The sequence below is a fragment of the Oncorhynchus tshawytscha genome, linkage group LG29 (assembly GCF_018296145.1).
Source record: "Oncorhynchus tshawytscha isolate Ot180627B linkage group LG29, Otsh_v2.0, whole genome shotgun sequence".
NCBI classification, from domain to species: Eukaryota; Metazoa; Chordata; class Actinopteri; order Salmoniformes; family Salmonidae; genus Oncorhynchus; species Oncorhynchus tshawytscha.
Window position 1 is genome coordinate 31,496,482 of NC_056457.1, and position 22,975 is coordinate 31,519,456.

The 22,975-nt window shown below is 46.6% G+C and overlaps 1 protein-coding gene across 2 annotated transcripts in view; it reads left to right on the top strand.

Annotated features, from left to right (window-relative positions):
• The window catches only part of LOC112239456 (guanine nucleotide exchange factor VAV3), a 212,399-nt gene that overhangs the window by 130,735 nt on the left and 58,689 nt on the right, over nt 1–22,975 (top strand). For both annotated transcript variants that reach the window (XM_042308465.1, XM_042308466.1), the window contains exons 14-18: nt 589–721; nt 4,896–5,005; nt 12,300–12,401; nt 15,220–15,311; nt 17,750–17,772. In XM_042308465.1, the coding sequence (XP_042164399.1) occupies nt 589–721; nt 4,896–5,005; nt 12,300–12,401; nt 15,220–15,311; nt 17,750–17,772 (460 nt within the window). The remainder of the gene's footprint in view (nt 1–588; nt 722–4,895; nt 5,006–12,299; nt 12,402–15,219; nt 15,312–17,749; nt 17,773–22,975) is intronic.

Genomic DNA, 22,975 nt, shown 5'->3' on the forward strand with positions numbered 1-22,975 from the left:
GCCTCTTGCCAGAAACATTGGTGTCTTCTGTGACCATGACTTGAACCTCGAGCAGCATGTAAATCAGGTTGTCCGGTCCTGCTTTTATCATATAACAAAAATAGCCTAATTAGAGTCAATGATCAGGGCTTGTAGATTCAGTGTCTCTTTTTAAATCCTGTTAGCTCACAGAATGGTGTCCGTCATTTCTCCTCCTTGTAGATTCAGTGTCTCTTTTTAAATCTCTGCTGAAGAAACACATTTATAAAGACGTTTTTAATGTATGACTTCAATGTATGATTTTAATTCGATATGTTGTTTCATTTCCTTCCTCCTGTTTTTGTTTGTTTTGTCAGTACTTTTCTTTTATTAATTTGTGACGTGAAGCTCTTTGTTACCTGCATTGAAAAGCACCATACAAAGAAAGTTATTATTATTATTATTATTATCTCATCTGACCAAGACTGTAAAGAGGAAACGTTGTGTATTTGGGGGAATGAAGCACTGTGAAATAGTCCTGTCAACAACAACAACAACAACAACAACAACAACAACAACAACAACAACAACAAATCTTTCTACCTCTGTGATTTTTTTTCCCCCTGACAGGCACATCTTCCTGTTCGATGCTGCTGTGATCCTCTGTAAGAGGAGAGGAGACAACTACGAGATGAAGGAGGTGATCACCCTGTATCACTTCAAGATCACTAACAACCCCACGTCAGACAAGGAGACCAGAAAGGTGTGTGCGTGTGCGTGTGTGTGTGTGTGTGTATTCATGACGGAGTGCACATAATACAATTATAGCTTTTTATCATTCTTCAATTTATTCCCACTTTAATTATTATGTTTAAGGGATGTGTTTGTTGCAGCTCAGACGGTACTGTCCAGACGGAGACGTGCTATACTTTTATTTAGTGATGTAACTTTTAGGAGGTGTTTGACTAAAAGCGACTCAGACACGTATTCAGATTGCCACGTTGATTCATTAGATAATTGTGTTGGTTTGAAGGATGGAACAGCTTGATTTTTCACTCCAGATGGTGTTTTTATGAAACATCTCCTTGTGCCTGATGGTACGAACACAAACACACACACACACACGCACACACACACACACACACACACACACACACACACACACACACACACACACACACACACACACACACACACACACACACACAGCAACAACAAGCGCCTGATGTATGATATCCACCGTTCTGGATAATGATACATTGTAGAATTGGTTGCCGGAGATAATCATCATTTTGGCTTATTATAATAGCTCTCATTTGTTAAAAAAAATAAGAAAATATTTATAAAATCTCAGCAACATGCATCGTTCCTGTTACTTTAAGGCCATCAGCAACATGCATCGTTCCTGTTACTTTAAGGCCATCAGCAACATGCATCGTTCCTGTTACTTTAAGACCATCAGCAACATGCATCGTTCCTGTTACTTTAAGGCCATCAGCAACATGCATCGTTCCTGTTACTTTAAGGCCATCAGCAACATGCATCATTCCTGTTACTTTAAGGCCATCAGCAACATGCATCGTTCCTGTTACTTTAAGACCATCAGCAACATGCATCGTTCCTGTTACTTTAAGGCCATCAGCAACATGCATCGTTCCTGTTACTTTAAGACCATCAGCAACGTGCGGTTACTTTAAGACCATCATCAACGTGCATCGTTCCTGTTACTTTAAGACCATCAGCAACGTGCTGTTACTTTAAGACCATCAGCAACGTGCATCGTTCCTGTTACTTTAAGACCATCAGCAACATGCTGTTACTTTAAGACCATCAGCAACATGCATCGCTCCTGTTACTTTAAGACCATCAGCAACATGCTGTTACTTTAAGACCATCAGCAAAATGCATCGCTCCTGTTACTTTAAGACCATCAGCAACATGCATCGTTCCTGTTACTTTAAGACCATCAGCAACGTGCATCGTTCCTGTTACTTTAAGAACATCAGCAACGTGCATCGTTCCTGTTACTTTAAGACCATCAGCAACATGCATCGCTCCTGTTACTTTAAGACCATCAGCAACATGCTGTTACTTTAAGACCATCAGCAACATGCATCGTTCCTGTTACTTTAAGACCATCAGCAACATGCATCGTTCCTGTTACTTTAAGACCATCAGCAACATGCATCGTTCCTGTTACTTTAAGACCATCAGCAACGTGCATCGCTCCTGTTACTTTAAGACCATCATCAACGTGCATCGTTCCTGTTACTTTAAGAACATCAGCAACGTGCTGTTACTTTAAGACCATCAGCAACATGCATCGTTCCTGTTACTTTAAGACCATCAGCAACGTGCATCGTTCCTGTTACTTTAAGACCATCAGCAACTTGCATCATTCCTGTTACTTTAAGACCATCAGCAACGTGCATCGTTCCTGTTACTTTAAGACCATCAGCAACATGCATCGTGCCTGTTACTTTAAGACCATCAGCAACATGCTGTTACTTTAAGACCATCAGCAACATGCATCGTTCCTGTTACTTTAAGACCATTGTCTATCCTATAAGTCTAGAGACCTACTCATCCAGATAAGCTGGTTTATACTGTACCTGTTTTCACACACCCCTTCACCTACCCCCCTACACACCCTGTGTGATTGGCCAAGAGGCTCTCTTTTGCTTATCTGATTGGCTGGTGGCTTAGCCTGACCCCTGCCCTCTGAGCTCTGAGTGATGAATGGGACTATAACCTAAAGGCCACTTTAAAGGGGAAATCTGGACTTGACGCATCCATTTGTTGTTGTTTAAATCCCAGATGGCCTTTTTAAGGTCTGTTTTTATTGTTTTATGAGCACAGCTTCCCTGTGCACTGAGCAGTACAGTACATGTAGGATACAGCTTCCCTGAGCACTGAGCAGTACAGTACATGTAGGATACAGCTTCCCTGTGCACTGAGCAGTACAGTACATGTAGGATACAGCTTCCCTGAGCACTGAGCAGTACAGTACATGTAGGATACAGCTTCCCTGTGCACTGAGCAGTACAGTACATGTAGGATACAGCTTCCCTGTGCACTGAGCAGTACAGTACATGTAGGATACAGCTTCCCTGAGCACTGAGCAGTACAGTACATGTAGGATACAGCTTCCCTGAGCACTGAGCAGTACAGTACATGTAGGATACAGCTTCCCTGTGCACTGAGCAGTACAGTACATGTAGGATACAGCTTCCCTGTGCACTGAGCAGTACAGTACATGTAGGATACAGCTTCCCTGTGCACTGAGCAGTACAGTACATGTAGGATACAGCTTCCCTGTGCACTGAGCAGTACAGTACATGTAGGATACAGCTTCCCTGTGCACTGAGCAGTACAGTACATGTAGGATACAGCTTCCCTGTGCACTGAGCAGTACAGTACATGTAGGATACAGCTTCCCTGTGCACTGAGCAGTACAGTACATGTAGGATACAGCTTCCCTGTGCACTGAGCAGTACAGTACATGTAGGACACAGCTTCCCTGTGCACTGAGCAGTACAGTACATGTAGGATACAGCTTCCCTGAGCACTGACTGAGCAGTACAGTACATGTAGGATACAGCTTCCCTGTGCACTGAGCAGTACAGTACATGTAGGATACAGCTTCCCTGTGCACTGAGCAGTACAGTACATGTAGGATACAGCTTCCCTGTGCACTGAGCAGTACAGTACATGTAGGATACAGCTTCCCTGTGCACTGAGCAGTACAGTACATGTAGGATACAGCTTCCCTGTGCACTGAGCAGTACAGTACATGTAGGATACAGCTTCCCTGTGCACTGAGCAGTACAGTACATGTAGGATACAGCTTCCCTGTGCACTGAGCAGTACAGTACATGTCAGGATACAGCTTCCCTGTGCACTGAGCAGTACAGTACATGTAGGACACAGCTTCCCTGTGCACTGAGCGTACAGTACATGTAGGATACAGCTTCCCTGAGCACTGACTGAGCAGTACAGTACATGTAGGATACAGCTTCCCTGTGCACTGAGCAGTACAGTACATGTAGGATACAGCTTCCCTGTGCACTGAGCAGTACAGTACATGTAGGATACAGCTTCCCTGTGCACTGAGCAGTACAGTACATGTAGGCCACAGCTTCCCTGAGCACTGACTGAGCAGTACAGTACATGTAGGACACAGCTTCCCTGTGCACTGAGCAGTACAGAACATGTAGGATACAGCTTCCCTGTGCACTGAGCAGTACAGTACATGTAGGATACAGCTTCCCTGTGCACTGAGCAGTACAGAACATTCAGGCTACAGAGGCCTATTACAGCAGAACACACAATATTACCACTTGTTTATTGTGCCGACATTTGGATCAGAGTTACATTTTTCAAGACAACTTCCTCTCTGAGTATTAACAAGGAGAGGTGGTTGTAGCAGGTTGTTATCACAGAGGCTGGAGTAATGGCTCGTCTTTGAAGTGGCTAATCGTTAGTGATTAAGTCCTGAAGTGTCTTGTCTGGGGCTACATGGACACCTGGCCAGGAGAACTCTGGGAACTCTCTCTTTCTCTCTCAATTAAATTTCAATTTAAGGGCTTTATTGGCATGGGAGACATATGTTAACATTGCCAAATGCAAGTGAAGTAGATAATAAACAAAAGTGAAATAAACAATACAAATTAACAGTAAACATTACACTCACAGAAGTTCCAAAAGGATAGACATTTCAAATGTCTCTCTCTTTCTTTCTCTCTGTCCTCTCTCTGTCCTCTCTCTCTCTGTCCTCTCTCTCTCTGTCCTCTCTCTCTCTGTCCTCTCTCTCTCTGTCCTCTCTCTCTGTCCTCTCTCTCTCTTTCTATGTTCACTCCCATCTTCTACCGCTTGATGACCCCCTCTATCTACTGCTCTGTCTCTTTCTAGTTGACATTCTCATCCCTCTGTTGTAGTGGTCCTATGGGCTCTACCTAGCACACGACCAGGGGCAGAGCGGCTTCGAGTTCTTCTTCAAGACCAAGGAGCTGAGGAAGAAGTGGCTGGAGCAGTTTGGCATGGCCATGTGAGTCTTCTGTCCCATGTCTCACCTCTGCCTCACTCCTGTAGCGGTGTGAGTGTTGTGAGTCTTCTGTCCCATGTCTCACCTCTGCCTCACTCCTGTAGCGGTGTGAGTGTTGTGAGTCTTCTGTCCCATGTCTCACCTCTGCCTCACTCCTGTAGCGGTGTGAGTGTTGTGAGTCTTCTGTCCCATGTCTCACCTCTGCCTCACTCCTGTAGCGGTGTGAGTGTTGTGAGTCTTCTGTCCCATGTCTCACCTCTGCCTCACTCCTGTAGCGGTGTGAGTGTTGTGAGTCTTCTGTCCCATGTCTCACCTCTGCCTCACTCCTGTAGCGGTGTGAGTGTTGTGAGTCTTCTGTCCCATGTCTCACCTCTGCCTCACTCCTGTAGCGGTGTGAGTGTTGTGAGTGTTCTGTCCCATGTCTCACCTCTGCCTCACTCCTGTAGCGGTGTAGTGTTGTGTCTTCTGTCCCATGTCTCACCTCTGCCTCACTCCTGTAGCGGTGTGAGTGTTGTGAGTGTTCTGTCCCAAGTCTACCTCTTAAATCCTGTAGCGGTGTGATGTTGTGAGTGTTCTTAAATATAAGTGTGATGTATAATCTATTTAAATATAAATGGGATGTATAATGTATTTAAATATAAAGGGGATGTATAAACTATTTAAATATAAAGGGGATGTATAAGACTATTTAAATATAAAGGGGATGTATAATCTATTTAAATATAAAGGGGATGTATAAACTATTTAAATATTAAGGGGATGTATAACTATTTAAATATAAAGGGGATGTATAATATATTTAAAAGAAAGGGGATGTATAATCTATTTAAATATAAAGGGGATGTATAATCTATTTAAATTTAAAGGGGATGTATAATCTATTTAAATATAACGGGGATGTATAATATATTTAAAAGAAAGGGGATGTATAATCTATTTAAATTTAAAGGGGATGCTTACTGGATCAAATGCATCACCGGTGGCGTATACTTCAATAAACCCCAGTATATGAAATGGACTGAATCTCTGGACTGAATCTCTGCAATAGGCTGGAGATCTAACAATGTCTTGACAAAGAGGCTGAATAGTGGTTCTTACTCAGAATGCGTTTTAACAAGTAGGCCATTGACTGAACTAAGTGCACAGTTGGCCATAGGACTATTGTCCCTGCCAAGTCCTATGTGGTCTCTTTCAGTCATTTGCTGGGGACTTCACTCCCACCTGTGTACTAACAGGTACGTGTCATCAGCCAAACACAAACACACCTGGTAATGCTAGTGGGGGGAGAGGGGAACTTGTCATACTGTACTTATTTTAGAGAGGAGGAGGAGGACGAGGAGATCAAAGGATCTGTTACTATTAGATACGTTGTTGGCACTGACAACTGCATTTACAATCAGTTTGGGGTGGGGGGGCAGGTGGTGGGGGGGCAGCTGCTATAGCAACACACAGCAGGTGGTGGGGGGCTGCTATAACACACACAACAGGGGGCAGCTTCTATAGCAACACACAGCAGGTGGTGGGGGGGGGAGCTACTATAGCAGCTGCTATAGCAACACACAACAGGGGGGGCTGCTGCTATAGCAACACACAGCAGGGAGGGTGGGCAGCTGCTATAGCAACACACAGCAGGGGGGGCTACTATAGCAACACACAGCAGGGGGTGCAGCTACTATAGCCACACACAGCAGGGGGTGGGAGGCAGCTGCTATAGCAACACACAGCAGGGGGGCAGCTGCTATAGCAACACACAGCAGGGGGGCTACTATAGCAACACACAGCAGGGGGGCTATAGCAACACACAGCAGGTGGTGGGGGGCAGCTACTATAGCAACACACAGCAGGGGGTGGGGGGCAGCTGCTATAGCAACACACAGCAGGGGGCAGTTGCTATAGCAACACACATCAGTGGGGTGGGCAGCTGCTATGCAACACAAAGCAGGGGGTGGGGGCAGCTGCTATATCAACACACAGCAGGGGTTGGGGGCAGCTGCTATAGCAACACACAGCAGGGGGTGGGCAGCTGCTATAGCAACACAAAGCAGGGGGTGGGCAGCTGCTATAGCAACACAAAGCAGGGGGTGGGCAGCTGCTATAGCAACACACAGCAGGTGGTGGGGGGGCAGCTGCTATAGCAACACTCAGCAGGGGTTGGGCAGCTGTTATAGCAACACACAGCAGGGGGGGTGGGCAGGTACTATAGCAACACACAGCAGCAGGGGCAGCTGCTATAGCAACACACAGCAGGGGGGGCAGGGGGCAGCTGCTATAGCAACACACAGCAGCTGCTATAGCAACACACAGCAGGGGGGCAGGGGGCAGCTGCTATAGCAACACACAGCAGGGGGCAGCTGCTATAGCAACACACAGCAGGGGGCAGCTGCTATAGCAACACACAGCAGGGGGTGGGCAGCTACTATAGCAACACACAGCAGGGGGTGGCAGCTGCTATAGCAACACTCAGCAGGGGGTTGGGCAGCTGTTATAGCAACACAATGCAGGGGGGGTGGGCAGCTGCTATAGCAACACAAAGCAGGGGGTGGGCAGCTGCTATAGCAACACACCAGCAGGGGGCAGCTGCTATAGCAACACACAGCAGGGGGGCAGCTGCTATAGCAACACACCGCAGGGGGGTGGCAGCTGCTATAGAAACACACAGCAGGGGGGGGGGCAGCTGCTATAGCAACACACAGCAGGGGGCAGCTGCTATAGCAACACACAGCAGGGGGAGCTGCTATAGCAACACACAGCAGGGGGGCAGCTGCTATAGCAACACACAGCAGGGGCTGCTATAGCAACACACAGCAGGGGGCAGCTGCTATAGCAACACACAGCAGGGGGCAGCTGCTAGGGGGGTAGCAACACACACACAGCAGGGGGGCAGCTGCTATAGCAACACACAGCAGGGGGGGGGCAGCTGCTATAGCAACACACAGCAGGGGGGGCAGCTGCTATAGCAACACACAGCAGGGGGGCAGCTGCTATAGCAACACACCGCAGGGGGCAGCTGCTATAGCAACACACAGCAGGGGGAGGCAGCTGCTATAGCAACACACAGCTGCTATAGCAACACACAGCAGGGGGGGGTGGCAGCTGCTATAGCAACACACAGCAGGGCTGCTATAGCAACACACAGGAAGCAGCCTCTATAGCAACACACAGCAGGGGGGCAGCTGCAGCTGCTATAGCAACACACAGCAGAGGGGGGGGCAGCTACTATAGCAACACACAGCAGGTGGTGGGAGGCAGCTGCTATAGCAACACACAGCAGGGGGGCAGCTGCTATAGCAACACACAGCAGGGGGCTGCTATAGAGGCAGCTACTATAGCAACACACAGCAGGGGAGGCAGCTACTATAGCAACACACAGCAGGGGGGGCAGCTGCTATAGCAGCTGCTATAGCAACACACAGCAGGGGGTGGGAGGGGGGCAGCTGCTATAGCAACACACAGCAGGGGGTGGGAGGCAGCTGCTATAGCAACACACAGCAGGGGGTGGGAGGCAGCTACTATAGCAACACACAGCAGGGCAGCTGCTATAGCAACACACAGGGGGGGTCAGCTGTTATAGCAACACACAGCAGGGGGTGGGAGGCAGCTGCTATAGCAACACACAGCAGGAGGGGCAGTTGCTATAGCAACACACAGCAGGGGGCAGTTGCTATAGCAACACACAGCAGGGGGGCAGCTGCTATAGCAACACAAAACAGGGGGGGGCAGCTGCTTAAGCAAAAAGTAATTTAAAAGTAATTTACAACATTAACAATGTCTACACTGTATTTCTGATCAATTTGTTGATCTGTTATAGCAACACACAGCAGGGGGTGGGAGGCAGCTGCTATAGCAACACACAGCAGGAGGGGCAGTTGCTACAGCAACACACAGCAGGGGGCAGTTGCTATAGCAACACACCGCAGGGGAGGCAGCTGCTATAGCAACACACAGCGCAGGGGGGGCAGCTGCTATAGCAACACACAGCAGGGGGGGAGGCAGCTGCTATAGCAACACACTGCAGGGGGGCAGCTGCTATAGCAACACACAGCAGGGGAGGCAGCTGCTATAGCAACACACAAGCAGGGGGGGAGGCAGCTGCTATAGCAACACACAGCAGGGGGGAGGCAGCTGCTATAGCAACACACAGCAGGAGGGGGCAGCTGCTATAGCAACACACAGCAGGGGGCAGCTGCTATAGCAACACACAGGGGCAACACAAAGCAGGGGAAGCAGCTGCTATTTAAAAGCAATTTACAACACAATGCAGGGGGCAGCTGCTGTATAGCAACACACAGCAGGGGGGCAGCTGCTATAGCAACACACAGCAGGGGGGCAGTGGGAGGCAGCTGCTATAGCAACACACAGCAGGGGGCTGCAGCTACTATAGCAACACACAGCAGGGGGTGGGAGGCAGCTACTATAGCAACACACAGCAGGGGGAGGCAGCTACTATAGCAACACACAGCAGGGGGGAGGCAGCTACTATAGCAACACACAGCAGGGGGTGGGAGGCAGCTACTATAGCAACACACAGCAGGGGGTGGGAGGCAGCTGCTATAGCAACACACAGCAGGGGGTGGGAGGCAGCTACTATAGCAACACACAGCAGGGGGTGGGAGGCAGCTGCTATAGCAACACACAGCAGGAGGGGCAGTTGCTATAGCAACACACAGCAGGGGGAGTTGCTATAGCAGCACACAGCAGGGGGGCAGTTGCTATAGCAACACAAAACAGGGGGCAGCTGCTTAAGCAAAAAGTAATTTAAAAGTAATTTACAACATTAACAATGTCTACACTGTATTTCTGATCAATTTGATGTTATCATAATAGACAAAAAATGTGCTTTTCTTTCAAAACCAAGGGCATTTCTAAGTGCCCACAAACTTTTGAATAGTAGTGTACATACAGTTGAAGTCGGAAGTTTACATACACCTTAGCCAACTACATTTAAACTCAGTTTTTCACAATTCCTGACATTTTATCCTAGTAAAAATTCCCTGTCTTTGGTCAGTTAGGATCACTACTTTATTTTAAGAATGTGAAATGTCAGAATAATAGTAAAGAGAAGGATTTATTTCAGCTTTTAGTTTTTTCATCACATTCCCAGTGGGTCAGAAGTTTACATGCTCTCAATTAGTATTTGGTAACATTGCTTGTAAATTGTTTCACTTGGGTCAAATGTTTTGGGTAGCCTTCCACAAGCTTCCCACATTAAGTGGGACAGAGCTGACAGAGCTGCTGTAACTGAGTCAGGTTTGTAGGCCTCCTTGCTCGCACACGCTTTTTCAGTTCTGCCCACAAATGTTCTACAGGATTGAGGTCAGGGCTTTGTGATGGCCTCTCCAATACCTTGACTTTGTTGTCCTTAAGCCATTTTGCCACAACTTTGGAAGTATGCTTGGGGTCATTGTCCATTTGGAAGACCCATTTGCGACCAAGCTTTAACTTCCTGACTGATGTCATGAGATGTTTCTTCAATATATCCACATCATTTTCCTTTCCTCATGTTGCCATCTATTTTGTGAAGTGCACCAGTCCCTCCTGCAGCAAAGCACCCCCACAACATGATGCTGCCACCCCCATGCTTCACGGTTGGGATGGTGTTCTTTGGCTTGCAAGCCTCACCCTTTTTCCTCCAAACATAACGATGGCCATTATGACCAAACAGTTCTATTTTTGTTTCATCAGACCAGAGGACATTTTTCCAAAAAAGTACGATCTTTGTCCCCATGTGCAGTTTCAAACCGTAGTCTGGCTTTTTTATGGCGGTTTTGGAGCAGTGGCTTCTTCCTTGCTGAGCGACCTTTCAGGTTATGTCGTTATAGGACTCTTTTTACTGTGGATATAGATACTTTTGTACCCGTTTCCTCCAGCATCTTCACAAGGTCCTTTGCTGTTGTTCTGGGATTGATTTGCACTTTTCGCACCAAAGTACGTTCGTCTCTCGGAGACAGAACGCGTCTCCTTCCTGAGAGGAATGATGGCTGTGAGGTCCCATGGTGTTTATACTTGCGTACTGTTGTTTGTACAGATGAACGTGGTACCTTCATTCATTTGTTAATTGCTCCCAAGGATTAACCAGACTTGGCTGATTTCTTTTGATTTTCCCATGATGTCAAGTAAAGAGGCACTGAGTTTGAAGGCAGGCCTTGAAATACATCCACAGGTAAAATTTACTCAAATGATTTCAATTAGTCTATCAGAAGATTTTAAAGCCATAAATAGAGAGTATACAGTGGCAGAATACCTGACCACTGTGACTGCCCCAAACTTTGGAAGCTTTGACTATGTACAGACTCAGTGAGCATAGCCTTGCTATTGAGAAAGGCCGCCGAAGGCAGACCTGGCTCTCAAGAGAAGACAGCCTATGTGCTCACTGCCCACAAAATGAGGTGGAAACTGAGCTGCACTTCCTAAACTCCTGCCAAATGTATGACCATATTAGAGACACATATTTCCCTCAGATTACATAGACCCACAAAGAATTTGAAAACAAACCCAATTTTGATAAACTCCCATATCTACTGGGTGAAATACCACAGTGTGCCATCACAGCAGCAAGATCTATGACCTGTTGCCACGAGAAAATGGCAACCAGTGAAGAACAAACACCATATTTATTTTTATTTATTTTCCCTTTTGTACTTTAAGTATTTGTACATAATTTGACATTTAAAATGTCTTTATTATTTTGGAACTTTTGTGAGTGTAATGTTTAATATATATTTGTATTCTTTATTTAACTTTTGTTTATTATCTACTTCACTTGCTTTGGCAATGTTAACATATGTTTCCCAAGCCAATAAAGCCGTTAAATTTAAATTGAGTTTGGAGGGGGGTAGAGAGAGTGTGAAGAGAGACACTCTTTCAGTTTATTTGACACACAATCACTGAGTCACTTGGCTCCCTGGAGAGACTAAGGACTGATCCCAAACTGCTGTTTTGTCACGCGCTGCTGTTTCATGTTAGCCACCTGCTGTGCCCACGCTGACTTCAGCTCAGCGCATTGAGGAGCAGGAGGAGAGACATTTAGACCGATGATGTCATAGCACTTTAGTCCAACAGGAATATACTTGACCGAAGAATCAGGAAGTCTCGGCTTGCTACCAGGTGGTGTTTTTGTTTAGTGATGTCAGCTGGCACTATTGGACTCTGTGAACTAACTATTTTACGACTAATGGGAATAATATAGAAATCAGTATGGATGACTGCAGATACCTTATCTCACAATGTGACAGTGAAAACAAACTTTGTTTTTTCTAGTCTTGTTTCTTCACGTCTTTTCTCTCCCCTTGTCCTGTAGATCCAACATCCGTCCAGAGAACGGCACCAGTAACTCCCACGAGTTCAAGATGCACACCTTTGACAGAATCACATCCTGTAGCTACTGCCACATGCTGCTAAGGTACAGGGTCACACAGTATAGTTGTCCTCTTGCATGTTCCAATCAATGTTCTAGTAATGCCCCTGACTGTCATCCACCCAGAATGGGAGGTTAGGGGTCATACAGGTTCATCTACTGGGTCTTTGTCACATCTGCCCTGGTGTGATCCAGATATTGCTCATTGTTTGTAGACACAGGTTGTCATTCACATGTCATGTAGTGAGTGCGTGCAGGTGGTGTGTGTGTGTGTGTGTGTGTGGGTGTGTGCGTGTAGGTGTGTGTGTGTGTGTGTGTGTGTGTGTAGGTGTGTGTGTGTGTAGGTGTGTAGGTGTGTGTGTGTGTGTAGGTGTAGGAGGAGAGGAGAGGAGGAAAGATGAGGAGAGGAGAGGAGAGGAGAGGAGGAGAGGAGGAGAGGAAAGATGAGGAGGAGAGGAAAGATGAGGAGAGGAGAGGAAAGATGAGGAGAGGAGAGGAGAGGAGAGAGAGGAGAGATGAGGAGAGGAGAGGAGGAGAGAAGAGAGAGAGGAGAGAGGAGAGGAAAGATGAGGAGAGGAGAGGAGAGGAGGAGAGGAGAGGGGGGAGAGGAGAGGAAAGATGAGGAGAGGAGAGGAAAGATGAGGAGAGGAGAGGAGAGGAGAGGAGAGGAGAGGAGAGAGAGAAGAGAAGAGAGAGGGGGAGAGGAGGAGGAAAAATGAGGAGAGGAGAGGAAAGATGAGGAGAGGAGAGGAGAGGAGAAGAGAGAGGAGGAAAGATGAGGAGAGGAGAGGAGGAAGAGAGAGGAGGAGGAGATGAGGAGAGGAGAGGAAAGGAGAGGAGGAGAGGAGAGAGAGAGGAGAAGAGAGAGGAGGAGAGGAGAGAGGAGGAGAGGAGAGAGGAGGAGAGGAGAGAGAGGGGAGAGGAGAGGAAAGATGAGGAGAGGAGAGGAGAGATGAGGAGAGGAGAGGAGGAGAGAAGAGAGGAGGAGAGGAGCGGAAAGATGAGGAGAGGAGAGGAGAGAGGAGAGGGGGAGAGGAGAGGAAAGATGAGGAGAGGAGAGGAAAGATGAGGAGAGGAGAGGAGAGGAGAAGAGAGAGGAGGAGAGGAGAGAGGAGGAAAGATGAGGAGAGGAGAGAGGAGAGGAGGAGAGGAGAGGAAAGATGAGGAGAGGAGAGGAGAAGAGAGGAGGAGGAGAGAGGAGGAAGGAGAGAGGAAAGGAGGAGGAGGGAGGGAGAGAGGAGGAGAGGAGAGAGGAGGAGAGGAGAAGAGAGGAGAAGAGAGAGGAGGAGAGGAAAGAGTAGGAGAGGAGAGGAAAGATGAGGAGAGGAGAGAGAAGGAGAGGAGAGGAGAGAGGAGATGAGAGAGAGAAGAGAGAGAGGAGAGGAGAGGAGGAGGAGAGGAGGGGAGAGGAGAGGAAAGATGAGGAGAGGAGAGGAGAGAGGAGAGGGAGAGAGAGATGAGGAGAGGAGAGGAGGAGAGAAGAGAGGAGGAGAGGAGCGGAAAGATGAGGAGAGGAGAGGAGAGAGGAGAGGGGGAGAGGAGAGGAAAGATGAGGAGAGGAGAGGAAAGATGAGGAGAGGAGAGGAGAGGAGAAGAGAGAGGAGGAGAGGAGAGAGGAGGAACGATGAGGAGAGGAGAGAGGAGAGGAGGAGAGGAGAGGAAAGATGAGGAGAGGAGAGGAGAAGAGAGAGAGGAGAGGAGGAGGAGGAAAGGAGAGGAGGAGAGGAGATAGGAGGAGAGGGAGGAGAGGAGAGAGGAGGAGGAGAGGAGGAGAGAGAGGAGAAGAGAGAGGAGGAGAGGAAAGAGTAGGAGAGGAGAGGAAAGATGAGGAGAGGAGAGAGAAGGAGAGGAGAAGAGAGAGGCGGAGAGGAGAGAGGAGAAGAGAGAAGAGGAGAGGAGAGAGGAGGAGAGGAGAGGAGAGAGAGAGAGAGGAGAGAGTAGGAGAGGAGAGGAAAGATGAGGAGAGGAGAGAGGAGGAGAGGAGAAGAGAGAGGAGGAGAGGAGAGAGGAGGAGAGAAGAGGAGAGGAGAAGAGAGAGGAGGAGAGGAGAGAGGAGGAGAGGAGAGGAAAGATGAGGAGAGGAGAGAGAGAGGAGAGGAGAGAGGAGAGGAGGAGAGGAGAGGAGAAGAGAGAGGAGAGGAGAGAGGAGATGAGGAGAGGAGGAGAGGAGAGGAAAGATGAGGAGAGGAGAGATGAGGAGAGGAGGAGAGAGGAGAGGAAAGATGAGGAGAGGAGGAGAGGAGAGGAAAGATGAGGAGAGGAGAGAGAGGAGAGGAGGAGGAGAGGAGAGAGGAGGAAAGATGAGGAGAGGAGAGGAAAGGAGAGAGGAGAGGAGAGGAGAGAGGAGAGGAGAGATGAGGAGAGAGGAGAGGAGAGGAGAGATGAGAGATGGAGGAGAGAGGAGGGAGAGGAGAGGAAAGATGAGGAGAGGAGGAGAGAGAGAAGAGAGAGAGGAGAGGAGAGAGGAGGAAAGATGAGGAGAGGAGAGGAGAGAGGAGGAGGAGAGGAGAGGAAAGATGAGGAGAGGAGAGGAGGAGAGGAGAGGAGAAGAGAGAGGAGGGAGGAGGAAAGATGAGGAGAGGAGAGAGGAGAGGAGGAGAGGAGAGGAAAGATGAGGAGAGGAGAGATGAAGAGGAGAGGAGGGATGAGGAAAGATGAGGAGAAGAGAAAGGAGATGAGGAGAGGAGAGAGGAGGAAATGAGATGAGAAGAGACGAGGAGAGACAGACAGACAGACACACAAACGCACAGACACGCACAGACACACACACACACAGACACACAAAGACACAAAGACACACACACACACACAGACACACACACACACACACTAACACTGGTTATCCCTGTCTTCTCTCTTCCAGGGGCATCTTTAACCAGGGGTACTTGTGCTCCAAGTGTGGTATTGGAGCCCATAAGGAATGTCTGGGGAGGTTTGGTGGCTGTGGAAAAACAGGTGAGAACCACCTCAAAACACACAGATGCAAGAAAGCATGTAACCACATTGATGCAGGCAAACAAACGTAGTATGGTGTCTTTCATGTTCATGTGTATACCTGAAAGCTGCTGATAATGAACCTACGATAAGGAAAAGCTGCTGATAATGTACCTACGATAAGGAAAAGCTGCTGATAATGAACCTACGATAAGGAAAAGCTGCTGATAATGAACCTACGATAAGGAAAAGCTGCTGATAATGTACCTACGATAAGGAAAAGCTGCTGATAATGAACCTACGATAAGGAAAAGCTGCTGATAATGAACCTACGATAAGGAAAAGCTGCTGATAATGAACCTACGATAAGGAAAAGCTGCTGATAATGAACCTACGATAAGGAAAAGCTGCTGATAATGAACCTACGCTAAGGAAAAGCTGCTGATAATGAACCTACGATAAGGAAAAGCTGCTGATAATGAATCTACAAAGCACAGACAGACACACACACAGACACACATACACACACACACACACACACACAGACACAGACACACATACGCACAGACACACACACACACCGACATGTACACCTGGCACTCACACCGACACACACCTACACACACACACCGACTCACACACCGACTCACACTCCAACACACCGACACACACCTACACACACACACACACACACCGACACACACTCCAACACACCGACACACACACCGACACACACTCCAACACACCGACACACACCTACACACACAAACACACTGACACACACTCCAACACACACACACACACCTACACACACACACACCGACTCACACTCCAACACACCGACACACACACCGACTACACACACACAAACACACACACACACTCACACACAACACACCACACAAACACAGGGAAACACACACACACACACACACCGTTATGCTTTTTTATAACACACTTGGCTGGGTACACACCACATACACACACATCACACACCGACTGGGTACTCTAACACACCGACAACACTTACACACACACACACCGTTGGCACAGTCCAACACACCGATCACCACATATCAGTTGTTGGCATTTCACCGACTCACACTCCAACACACTGACACACACCTACACACACACACACATATCAGTTGTTGGCTGAGTACACAAGTCCTTATCACCACACACCGTTGTTGGCTGGGTCACACTCCAACACACCGGTACACAACCTTACACCACATACAGTTGTTGGCTGAGTATGTCACACATCACACACACACACACCGACTGGGTATGTCACCTACACATAACACACATCACACATATCACACACACATGTCACTCACACACACAGACTCACACTCCAACACACACAATCAGTTGTTGACACACACTCCAACACACCGACACACACACACACAAACACAGGGAAACTCATTACTTCCCTTCAGAGATACCTTTTATACCCTTTAGTTATATGTGATGTTGGAACTATGATGTCACGACAAGATGTCACTACATCTTGCTTTGTTATGCTTTTTTATAACATCCAGTTGTTGGCTGGGTATGTCTAGGTAAGGGAACCTTATCACCACATATCAGTTGTTGGCTGGGTATGTCTAGGTAAGGTAACCTTATCACCACATATCAGTTGTTGGCTGAGTATTTGTAGGATTCCAGATTATAAGCACAACCAGAGAACAAAATCACAACATCCAATCAGGAATGTGCATTACTGCATTGAATACTTCAGCAATAAGGCCTGAGGAAGTATGGTATATGGTCTCTATTCCAGGGCTAAGGGCTGTTCTTCTGCACGACACAATGTGGAGTGCCTGGACACAGCCCTTAGCCGTGGTATATTGGCCATATATCACAAACTCCCGAGGTACCTTATTGCTACTGGTTACCAACTTAATTAGAACAGGAAAAAACAAATGTTTTGTCATATGGTATACGTTATGATATACCACGGCTGTCGGCCAATCAGCATTCAAGGGCTCGAACCACACAGTTTATAATGTATGCTACGACACAGCTGTTTACGGTACTCTGTCTCCCAGGTGGTCTGCAGGTGAAGCTTGCTGCTGTTTACCTCAGGTCCCAGTTGACTCTCTCTCTCCCTCTGCTCTGCCTTATCAGCCCTGAGCTGCGGCACTTTGTGTAACAGGTCAAAGTTCCATTCAAAGCTGCCTGCCTGCAGACGAGTGAGAGGGAGTAGGGAGGGTGGGAGGGAGGGAGGGAGGGGGAGGGCTGGTTTTTGAAGGGGGTGTAGCCCGTCCCACGGGAGCCAATGAACAAACAGAGAGCTAACTCAGAACAGAACAGTCGTAAGCCTCAAGTGGTCTACTCTTGGCTGTCAGGTACCTTCAGCACAACACAACAAACCAAACAGTCAAGAGAGTGTGATGGTTATGCTCCTTGTCACCCACTCACCATGCCTGTTTTCAAACTCCTTTCAGATCCGGGCGCCTTGAAAACACAGGTGAGACAATGTGTGTGTGTGTGTGTTTGTGTGTGCGTGTGTGTGTGTGTGTGTGTGCGTGTGTGTGTGCATGGGTGTGTTTGCGTGTATATGTTTGTGTCTGTGTGTGTGTGTGTGCATAGTGTGTTGGCATGCGTAGTGTGTGTGCACTCGTGTGTTTGCGTCTATATGTTTGTGTGTGTGTGTGTCTGTGTGTGCGTGCGTGTGTTTGCGTGTGTGTGTGTGTTTTTGTGTTTGTGTGTGCGTGGTGTGTGTGCATGCGTGTGTGTGTGTGTGTGTTTGTGTGTTTTTGTGTTTGTGTGTGCGTGGTGTGTGTGCATACGTGTGTGTGTGTCGTGTGTGTGCATGCGTGTGTGTGTGTGGTGTGTGTTTGTGTGTGCGTGGTGTGTGTGTGTGTGGTGTGTGTGTGTGTGTGTGTGTGTGTGTGTTTTGTGTTTGTGTGTGCGTGGTGTGTGTGCATGCGTGTGTGTGTGTGGTGTGTGTGCATGCGTGTGTGTGTGTGGTGTGTGTGCATGCGTGTGTTTACGTGTGTGTGTTTTTGTGTTTGTGTGTGGGTGGTTTGTGTGCATGCGTGTGTTTGCCTGCGTGTGTATGTATGTGTGTGGATGTGTGTGTGTGTGGTGTGTGTGCATGGGTGTGTGTGTATGTGTGTGTGTGTCTTGGTCCTCACTCCTTTCTCTCCTCCAAAGTTCTGCTCTGTTCTGTTTGAGCGTTTGGAAGACGTGCCCTCCCCTCTATTGACATTATCCAGGAGACTCCAATTGACTGATGTCAGCATGAACAGATAGAGAGTGAATGCAAGTCTTGTGTAGATGATTTGGAGAGTTGTGAAGGCCAGATCTTAGCCCATATCTGCAGTCCCATGTCTTGCATTTCATTACTTTTCCACTTTCATACTGTAGCAGATTAGGGGCGGCAGGGTAGCCGTTCAAATCCCCGAGCTGACAAGGTACAAATCTGTCATTCTGCTCCTGAAAAGGCAGTTCCTGGGCCGTCATTGCAAATAAGAATTTGTTCTTAACTGACTTGCCTAGTTAAATAAAGGTAAAATAAATCAAAATTACAGTTTTTGAAAATACATGATAAGACATTAATCCTCTTTGGCATCTATTTGTGGTTAAGGTAGATTGTTGATTCTGTGATTCTGATGAAGATTGTAATTGGTGATTGGGGTTATAATAGGCAATGCATTTAAAATACATATGGCTCAATGTGCGCTATGTCTGTTTGCAGAGTTAGCAGTGGATTAAATATTTATTGAGTGTTTGCACAGCAGAGCAGGTGTATTAATAACATTACCCAACCTGTCCTACATATTAATAACATTATCCAACCTGTCCTACATATTAATAACATTATCAAACCTGTCCTACATATTAATAACATTATCCAACCTGTCCTACATATTCATAACATTACCCAACCTGTCCTACATATTCATAACATTACCCAACCTGTCCTACATATTAATAACATTACCCAACCTGTCCTACATATTAATAACATTACCCAACCTGTCCTACATATTAATAACATTACCCAACCTGTCCTACATATTAATAACATTACCCAACCTGTCCTACATATTAATAACATTACCCAACCTGTCCTACATATTAATAACATTACCCAACCTGTCCTACATATTAATAACATTACCCAACCTGTCCTACATATTAATAACATTACCCAACCTGTCCTACATATTAATAACATTACCCAACCTGTCCTACATATTAATAACATTACCCAACCTGTCCTACATATTAATAACATTACCCAACCTGTCCAACATATTAATAACATTACCCAACCTGCCCTACATATTAATAACATTACCCAACCTGTCCAACATATGAATAACATTATCCAACCTGTCCTACATATTAATAACATTACCCAACCTGTCCAACATATTATTAACATTATCCAACCTGTCCTACATATTAATAACATTACCCACCCTGCCCTACATATTCATAACATTACCCAACCTGTCCTACATATTAATAACATTACCCAACCTGTCCCACATTTTCATAACATTACCCAACCTGTCCTACATATTCATAACATTACCTAACCTGTCCTACATATTAATAACATTACTCAACCTGTCCTACATTTCCTTAACATTACCCAACATGTCCTACATTTTCATAACATTACCCAACCTGTCCCACATATTCATAACATTACCCAACCTGTCCTACATATTAATAACATTACCCAACCTGTCCTACATATTCATAACATTACCCAACCTGTCCTACATATTCATAACATTACCTAACCTGTCCTACATTTCCATCCACTGCAGTAAGAGTGAAAGGCATTTACTGTTGATGCAATGCAACAATACTTTTGAAAAACTAGATGATTACTTCTTGCATTACTTATAAATTCAGAAAAGATGTTTACGAGAAAATACATTATGATTCCTTTCTGTTGTTCAATGACATTCAATTCAGAAATGAAAAAGCTTTTAAGTTGGTTCCAAATGAGCGAGTTGACCACATGTCAGAGAACCACTATGATGTCAGAGGACCACTATGATGTCAGAGACCACTATGATGTCAGAGAACCACTATGATGTCAGAGACCACTATGATGTCAGAGAACCACTATGATGTCAGAGACCACTATGACGACACACAAAATGTGTTTGATGGATCCTTTTTGTCTTCTTCGAATGCCTCTTAAAGGGAAAGTAATCACAAAAAGTAATCAGATTACATTACTGAGTTTTGGTAACCCCAAAGTTACATTACAGATTAAAATGTTGGACAGGTAACTAGTAACTGTAATGGATTACATTTGGAAAGTATCCAAAAAAAAAAGGCTGAATGTGACACAATATACTGACACAGTATATGTAGTTTAGTGATGTATGCTAGTATGTAGGTGTACATGATGACATCTATTTTGTGAAGTTTACCAGTCCCTCCTGCAGCAAAGCACCCCCACAACATGATGCTGCCACCCCTGTGCTTCACGGTTGGGATGGTGTTCTTTGGCTTGCAAGCCTCCCCCTTTTTCCTCCAAACATAACGATGGTCATTATGGCCAAACAGTTCTATTTTTGTTTCATCAGACCACAGGACATTTCTCCAAAAAGTGTGAAAAAGTGTCCCCATGTGCAGTTTCAAACCGTAGTCTGGCTTTTTTATGGCGCTTTTGGAGCAGTGGCTTCTTCCTTGCTGAGCGGCCCTTCAGGTTATGTCGATTATAGGACTCGTTTTACTGTGGATATAGATACTTTTGTACCCTTTTCCTTCAGCATCTTCACATGGTTCTTTGCTGTTGTTCTGGGACTGATTTGCACTTTTCACTAGTATGTAGATGTGTAGCTTAGTGATGTACACTAGTAGGTACACTACCGATCTAAAGTTTGGGGTCACTTGGACATTTCCTTGTTTTTGAAAAAAAAAAATTCCCCATTAAAATAACATAAAATTGATCATAAATAAAGTGTAGACATTTAAAAATATATTTATATATTTAACGTTTATTTAACTAGTCAAGTCAGTTAAGAATAAATTCTTATTTACAATGACAGCCTAGGAACAGTGGGTTAACTGCTTTGGTCAGGGGCAGAACGACAGATTTTTACCTTGTTAGCTCGGGGATTCGATCTAGCAACCTTTCGGTTACTGGCCCAAACCTCTAACCACTAGGCATAGTGGAAAAGAAAAAGCCATATCACAGACTGGCCAATTATAAGAAAATATTAAGATGGGCAAAAGAACACAGACACTGGACAGAGGAACTCTGCCTGGAAGACCAGCATCCCGGAGTCGCCTCTTCACTGTTGACGTTGAGACTGGTGTTTTGCGGGTACTATTTAATGAAGCTGCCAGTGGAGGACGTGTGAGGCATCTGTTTCTCAAACTAGACACTCTAATGTACTTGTCCTCTTGCTCAGTTGTGCACCGGGGCCTCCCACTCCTCTTTCTATTCTGGTTAGAGCCAGTTTGCGCTGTTCTGTGAAGGGAGTAGTACACAAATCAAATCAAATCAAATTTATTTATATAGCCCTTCGTACATCAGCTGATATCTCAAAGTGCTGTACAGAAACCCAGCCTAAAACCCCAAACAGCAAGCAATGCAGGTGTAGAAGCACGGTGGCTAGGAAAAACTCCCTAGAAAGGCCAAAACCTAGGAAGAAACCTAGAGAGGAACCAGGCTATGTGGGGTGGCCAGTCCTCTTCTGGCTGTGCCGGGTGGAGATTATAACAGAACATGGCCAAGATGTTCAAATGTTCATAAATGACCAGCATGGTCCAATAATAATAAGGCAGAACAGTTGAAACTGGAGCAGCAGCACAGTCAGGTGGAAGTTGAAACTGGAGCAGCAGCATGGCCAGGTGGACTGGGGACAGCAAGGAGTCATCATGTCAGGTAGTCCTGGGGCATGGTCCTAGGGCTCAGGTCCTCCGAGAGAGAGAAAGAAAGAGAGAAGGAGAGAATTAGAGAACGCACACTTAGATTCACACAGGACACCGAATAGGACAGGAGAAGTACTCCAGATATAACAAACTGATCCCAGCCCCCCGACACATAAACTACTGCAGCATAAATACTGGAAGCTGAGACAGGAGGGGTCAGGAGACACTGTGGCCCCATCCGAGGACACCCCCGGACAGGGCCAAACAGGAAGGATATAACCCCACCCACTTTGCCAAAGCACAGCCCCCACACCACTAGAGGGATATCTTCAACCACCAACTTACCATCCTGAGACAAGGCTGAGTATAGCCCACAAAGATCTCCGCCACGGCACAAGCCAAGGGGGGCGCCAACCCAGACAGGATGACCACAACAGTGAATCAACCCACTCAGGTGACGCACCCCCTCCAGGGACGGCACGAGAGAGCCCCAGCAAGCCAGTGACTCAGCCCCTGTAATAGGGTTAGAGGCAGAGAATCCCAGTGGAAAGAGGGGAACCGGCCAGGCAGAGACAGCAAGGGCGGTTCGTTGCTCCAGAGCCTTTCCGTTCACCTTCCCACTCCTGGGCCAGACTACACTCAATCATATGACCCACTGAAGAGATGAGTCTTCAGTAAAGACTTAAAGGTTGAGACCGAGTTTGCGTCTCTGACATGGGTAGGCAGACCGTTCCATAAAAATGGAGCTCTATAGGAGAAAGCCCTGCCTCCAGCTGTTTGCTTAGAAATTCTAGGGACAATTAGGAGGCCTGCGT